At 41.0% G+C, this 7,180-nt stretch overlaps 1 protein-coding gene across 3 annotated transcripts in view; it reads left to right on the top strand.

Moving 5' to 3' along the window:
- The window catches only part of LOC141271748 (gastrula zinc finger protein XlCGF66.1-like), a 45,564-nt gene extending 40,380 nt beyond the window's left edge, over nt 1-5,184 (top strand). For all 3 annotated transcript variants that reach the window (XM_073681846.1, XM_073681847.1, XM_073681849.1), the window contains exons 5-6: nt 75-172; nt 4,913-5,184. In XM_073681846.1, the coding sequence (XP_073537947.1) occupies nt 75-172; nt 4,913-4,945 (131 nt within the window). In that variant the 3' untranslated portion in view covers nt 4,946-5,184. The remainder of the gene's footprint in view (nt 1-74; nt 173-4,912) is intronic.
- The last annotated feature ends 1,996 nt before the right edge of the window (nt 5,185-7,180 follow it).

Consider the following 7,180-nt stretch of genomic DNA (forward strand, 5'->3'; position numbering starts at 1 on the left):
AGGACTAAATACACACGGCCTATAATTATCTGTATGTAAAGAATGAATTCAGTCCCTATATGTGTTTCCTCCAGTTTTACCCAGTAAGAGGACCACACCAGAGAGATGTCCCCATCCTCTTCTTTCACAGGACTGTAAACAAGAAGATCACAATGTTCCTCAGGATCATCAGGTAGATGGAGAGAAGGTGTCATGAGATCTCCCCTATGATGTGTAGACGGATGTGAAGGTCTTGTGTTCAGTCTTGTTTTATCCACCAGTATTATATGCTTTATACTTGTGTAATGAGAATGGTGGAGATGGCAGGATTAGAACTGATCATAGATGGGACTTCTCCACCTGTCTGTGACTTTTACAATATTTGTTTCATGGTGAAGATCTTACCAATATTGATACTACAGAGACATATGTGAGGGGTGATGAGCGGTGTAAAGAGATGATTCCTACAGATAATCTCCCAGGTGAGTAGTAACCACTAAATGCAGAGAAGTCACATATTCTCCTCAGTCACCGGCTGTGGCTTCTTTATCGGTGGTGTAGTCCGGCCGTATCACAATCGTGTGATCATCATTTTGCCTCTAGACCACAACATTCTCCTCCACCCAAAACTGTTCAAATGATTTTGGGCATTGAAAGCCCTTTTCTATAGAACTTATAACCTGAAGGATCCACCTACCCCCTGGAATTAGAAGACGCTGACCCTTACCTGCCCAGATCTATAAACTACAAAACCAGATGACAACGTACGTAGAATGTACAGACAGTTTAGAAAATCACTTGAAGAAAATATTATGATGGGCCAGTAAGAGAAAGTGGAGGGTAATGATGCTGTTGGCTTCCTAGATCCCTGATATCTTATTAAATGAATCTACCTTCTCTCCCTTCTGTGCTGCTGAATGTCCTCATATGGTCCCTACAAGACCAGGTCCAGTCTTTCTGACCAAACTTCACTTTTATGATCGTCAACATTAAATGTGCAGTGAGGGCCAAGTGTGAATTTCTCTACAATAACAACAGAGTTTCCCTTTATCCTGACTTTTCAATTTCTTTTAAAACCGACTAACTTCATACAGGATCGCGATTAACTATGCAAAAAAACATTACACCTGTGTGTGATATACAGGTGCTTCTCAATAAATTAGAATATCATCAAAAAGTTAATTTATTTCAGTTCTTCAAAAAAGTGAAACTCATATGTTAATGTTGATGATTATGGCTTACAGCCAATGAAAACACAAAAGTAATTATCTCAGTAAATTAGAATACTTAATAAGACCAGCTTGAAAAATGTTTTTAAAATCCGAAATGTTGGCCTACTGAAATGTATGTTTAGTAAATGCACTCAATACTTGGTCTGGGCTCCTTTTGCTTCAATTACTGCATCAATGCTGCGTGGCATGGAGGCGATCAGCCTGTGGCACTGCTGAGGTGTTATAGAAGCTTTGATAACAGCCTTCAGCTTGTCTGCATTGTTGGGTCTGGTGTCTCTCATCTTCCTCTTGACAATACCCCATAGATTCTTTATTGGGTTAAGGTCAGGCGAGTTGCTGGCCAATCAAGTACAGTGATACTGTTGTTTTTAAACCAGGTATGGGTACTTTTGGCAGTGTGGACAGGTGCCAAGTCCTGCTGGAGAATGAAATTTCCATCTCCAAAAAACTTGTCGGCAGAGGGAAGCATAAAGTGCTGTAAAATGTCCTGGTAGACGGCTGCGCTGACTTTGGTGTTGATAAAACACAGTGGACCTCCACCAGCAGATGACATGGCTCCCCAAACCATCACTGATTGTAGAAACTTCACACTAGACCTCAAGCAGCTTGGATTGTGGCCTCTCCACTCTTCCTCAAGACTCTGGGACCTTGATTTCCAAATGAAATGCAAAATTTACTTTCATCTGAAAATAACACCTTGGACCACTGAGCAACAGACCAGGTCTTTTTCTCCTTGGCCCAGGTAAGACGCTTCTGGCGTTGTCTGTTGGTCATGACTGGCTTGACACAAGGAATGCGACACTTGTAACACAAGTCCTGGATACGTCTGTGTGTTTTGACGCTCTTGAAGCAATGACTCCAGCAGAAGTCCACTTCTTGTGAATCTCCCCCCAAATTTTTGAATGGCCTTTTCTTAGCAATCCTTTCAAGGCTACGGTTATCCTGGTTGCTTGTGCACCTTTTTCTACCACACTTCTTCCTTCCACTCAACTTTCCATTAATATGCTCGGATACAGCACTCTGTGAACAGCCAGCTTCTTTAGCAATGACCTTTTGTGGCTTACCCTCCTTGTGGAGTGAGTCAATGACTGCCTTCTGGACATCTGTCAAGTCAGCAGTCTTCCTCATGATTGTAGGGCCTACTGAAACAGACTAAGGGACCTTTTTAAACGCATAGGAAGCCTTTGCAGGTGTTTTTTGTTAATTATTCTAATTTACTGAAATAATGACTTTTGTGTTTTCATTGGCTGTAAGCCATAATCATCAACATTAACAGAAATAAACACTTGAAATAGATCACTCTGTTTATAATGACTCTATATAATATATGAGCTTCACTTTTTTGAAGAACTGAAATAAATTAACTTTTTGATGATATTCTAATTTATTGAGAAGCACCTGTATCTCTAAGCTGTGCGAGGCTGATAGCTGTAATATACTGTAATATTTACACCTGCATGAATGTGTTGGTATGACTCGAGCCCTGGTTTCATGGATTCACTCCACATCATAAATTCCATTATGTTTTCAATCCTAAGGAATTCAGATTACTGCACAATCTCTCCTGAAATGGGGGCACTAATACTTTCTCTACTCTTCTGGTCAGGACTCATAGTAGCTCCAATGGTCCACCATAAATAAGTGTAAGTCCGCTTTAATGTTGGAGTTCTCCCCTCATACATATGTTCTTGTTGAGGATGTAACATATTTTTTATGTATTTTTTTCCAGGTTCATTCTCTATGATAGTTTGATTGTGGTGGGATCGGCCGGCCTCACTTATGTGAATCTGTAACTCCCTGGTAGTCTTTCAAAAAAGGTCTCCATTACGTCTTCCCAATGCCCGAGATCTAAATATAAGACACCTCAGCTCTGCACTATTATAAAAAGTTCATTTAAAATGTCTAATATTTCTTCTTGAAACTCATCTGATCTGAAAATATTGGCCCTTAGCGATAATTTAGATTGCCAAGAACCACATACTCTAATTACCCCCCAGAGGTTTCACCACTATTTACTCATTTTTTTTTTACTAAAGAAGCCTGTTCAGCTTGATTTCTTCAGTTCTTCAGTAGATGTGTTATGGTCTATAGTCACAGTTTTTCCCATCACCCCTTTAACTTCTTTAAAGGAAATCTCTCATCCCCTGGGAGATGTGAGACCTCTAATATGGGCATACAGGTTATAGAAAAGTAAATCTATACATACCTGTATGGCCCATAGTAGAGGTCTGCTTGCAGTGAAATTGAGTTTTATAAAATCTGTCTTCACATGCTTAGCGTCCCCTGGACACCAAGAAATCCCCGCCTATCTCTTTAGTTAGCCCAGAAATCCCCACCTATCTGCTTATGTAGCATGTCCCCCTGCTCATGAGCGTTGCGACTGCGGAGGAGTGCAGAGACAAACGGACCGGGAGGAAACAAAGCGCTCCTGATGTGAGCATCGCATTGCGCATGTGCGGGAAATGAGTTAGACCAGTGCACGTCACAGGTCCCTGTGATGTGCAGGGGAGGTGGGGAACATGCTAAATAAGCAGATAGGCGGGGACTTCTTGGCGTCCGGGGGACGCCAAGCATGTGATAACTGATTTTATAAAACTCCATTTCACTGCAAGCAGACCTCTACTATGGGCCATACAGGCATGTATAGATCTACTTTTCTATAACCTGTATGCCCATACTATAAGTCTCAAATCTCCCAGGGGGTGGCAGATTCTCTTTAACCCCTCTACATGGATCTGGACTTAGACAGAGACCCCTAGCTTGGGCCACTGTGTTACCTGCTGTTCTGTTGTGTCAGATGGGAAGAATAGTCAGGTATTCGGGTCAGAACCAGGAGGGCAGAGAAAATACAAAATCAGAAGAAACGAGTAGTCAGTAAACGGGCCGAGGTCACAACAGAAACAAATACACAAGCCGAGAGCTGAGCACAGAGGTCTGACCCAGAGGAGAACAAGGCTGTATCTGGCAGCTTCCGGCAATATGCTTCCAGCTTTAGTAGGGTGCGGTGCTTTCCAATTTTCTGAAGGAGGGAGCTGATTACTCCCGCTGGACATCACACACACCCACACTGCCAGACTGGATGGTACTACTGGTCCCAGCAACCCTAATCTTAATGGCTGGACAGAGTCTGCGCCGCCCAGAGCTTCTGGTTCTGACGTCTCTTCCATCACCAGCGCCGCCTGCAGAATGAATAAGGCGGCTCCTGGTGACAGAAGCCGACGTCGCAGGAGCAGATCCCAGAGGAGATGGGACCCACCATTTGCAGAGACCTTGATATGACAAAATGAAAGAAAACCAGAGCAGTAGAAATCCCCATAAAGTGACTCCATCTTGGAAATTATAACCTTCAGGGAATTAATTTATAGGAGTAGGGACTATTTTGACTCCACAGTCACTTTCCGGAAATTAGCACGCAGGGATGTTGGAGAGTGAAAATTGCAAAAATGCCATTTTATTACCCAACACACAGTGCCCAGATAAATTAAGTGGGTTCTTCTCACTATAATAATGCCAAATACGTGAATGCTAATTGTGGTTTGGGCACAGTCTTTTAGACTGTGAACTGTAATTGACTTGGTGAATAATTCTTTTTTTTTTTATTTTTACGTAGCTTGCCATTTTTACAGACACTTTAAGTAAAAATGTTAAAAAAATGTAAGAATATTTTATTCAAAAATAATACTTAATTTTATTCTTGGCAGATGACTGTACCAGGAGATCAGAAGGACAACTGACATCTTCAATTTTTAAATCACATGAGGTTGAGATCCAACAAGATGCAATTGAAATGAATGCCATTACTCCAGATATACCATCATCCCTTCACAGCAAAGATCATAGAATCATAGAATCATAGAATGGTAGAGTTGGAAGGGACCTCCTGGGTCATCTGGTCCAACCCCCTGCTCAAAGCAGGATTCACTAGATCATCTCAGACAGATGTCTGTCCAGCCTCTGTTTGAAGACGTCCATTGAAGGGGAACTCACCACCTCTCGTGGCAGCCTGTTCCACTCATTAATCACCCTAACTGTCAAAAAGTTTTTTCTAATATCTAATCTGTGTCTCCTCCCATTTAGTTTCATCCCATTGCTTCTAGTCTTTCCTTGTGCAAATGAGAATAAAGATGATACTTCTACAATGTGACAGCCCTTGACATATTTGTAGACAGCTATTAAGTCTCCTCTCAGTCTTCTTTTTTGCAAGCTAAACATTCCCAAATCCTGCAACAGTTCCTCATAGGACATGGTTTGCAGACCAGTCACCATTCTGGTCGCTGTTCTCTGAACTTGCTCCAGTTTGTCTATGCCTTTTTTAAAATGTGGTGCCCAAAACTGTACACAGTATTCCAGATGAGGTCTGACCAAAGAGGAGTAAAGACCGATAATGACTTCACGTGATCTAGACTGTATGCTTCTGTTAATACATCCCAGAATTGTATTTGCCTTTTTTGCTGGTGCATCACACTGTTGACTCATGTTCAGTCTATGATCTATTAATATACCTAAGTCTTTTTCACATGTACTGTTGCTTAGCTCTATTCCTCCCATTCTGTATATGCTTTTTTCATTTTTATTGCCCAGATGTAGTACTTTGCATTTTTCCCTGTTAAAAACCATTCTGTTGGTTGCTGCCCACTGCTCCAGTTTATTTAGGTCTTTTTGAATCCTCTCTCTCTCTTCTCTAGTATTAGCTATCCCTCCTAGCTTTGTGTCATCAGCAAATTTAATCAGTTTACCCTCAATTCCTTCATCTAAATCATTGATAAAGATGTTGAACAATACAGGTCCCAGGACAGAGCCCTGTGGTACCCCACTTGAGACATTCATCCAGCTGGATGTGAAGCCATTTACAACCACCCTTTGAGTCCGTTCACTAAGCCAGTTATGAATCCACCTAACTGTTGCCTGGTCCATTGCATACTTGGTCATTTTTTCAATAAGGATGGTGTGAGATACTTTGTCAAATGCTTTGCTGAAGTCAAGATATACTATATCTACAGCATTTCCCTGATCAACCCAGTCAGTGATTCTGTCATAGAAGGAAATTAAGTTAGTCTGACATGACTTGTTAGTTACAAACCCATGCTGACTCTGGTTAATCACTTCATTCTTATCCATGTACTTACATACATGTTGTTTAATAATTTGTTCAAAGATCTTTCCTGGTATAGAAGTCAGACTCACCGGCCTATAGTTCCCTGGGTCCACCTTCTTCCCCTTTTTGAAGATAGGAACAACATTTGCTCTTCTCCAGTCTTCTGGGACTTCTCCTGTTCTCCAAGAATTTTCAAAGATTATGGAGAGTGGTTCTAAAATTTCTTCTACGATCTCCTTCAGTACTCTGGGGTGTAATTCATCTGGACCTGGAGACTTGAACTCATTTTTGTTAGCTAAATATTCCCTCACAATCTTTCTGTTTACAGATAACTTGGATTCCTCTATTCCTTTAAAAGGACAGTGAAGATCAGTTGATGTTACATTTTCTTTCTGAGAGAAAACAGATGCAAAATAGGAATTAAAAAGTTCGGCCTTCTCAACATCCTCTCTTACCATTTCTCCATTTTCATCCTGTAAAAATCCTATAGCATCTTTGACTTTTCTTTTACTTTTGACATACCCCCAAAATCCTTTTTTATTGCTTTTGACATCTCTTGCAAGCCTTAATTCATTGTCAGCTTTAGCTAACCTGATACGTGCCCTGCAGGAGCTGCAGACTGCATTATAATCTTCTTTAGATATGCCTCCCTCTTTCCATTTAATAAACATTTCTTTCTTTCTTTTTAGCATGTGTTTAAGTTCTGTGTTCATCCATCCTGGTTTCCTTAAATGCTTCCCATTCTTCCTACTTTTCGGGATTGTTAACGATTGTGCTTTGAGAATCTCATTTTTAAAAATTTCCCATCCTTCCTGGACATTTTTGTCCTTAAGGACATCCAGCCATTGGATCCCTCCTATTCTCTTTCTGAGTC

The sequence above is a fragment of the Phyllobates terribilis genome, unplaced genomic scaffold (genome assembly GCF_046119375.1).
Source record: "Phyllobates terribilis strain yellow unplaced genomic scaffold, ASM4611937v1 Scaffold_5__5_contigs__length_657084704, whole genome shotgun sequence".
NCBI classification, from domain to species: domain Eukaryota; kingdom Metazoa; phylum Chordata; class Amphibia; order Anura; family Dendrobatidae; genus Phyllobates; species Phyllobates terribilis.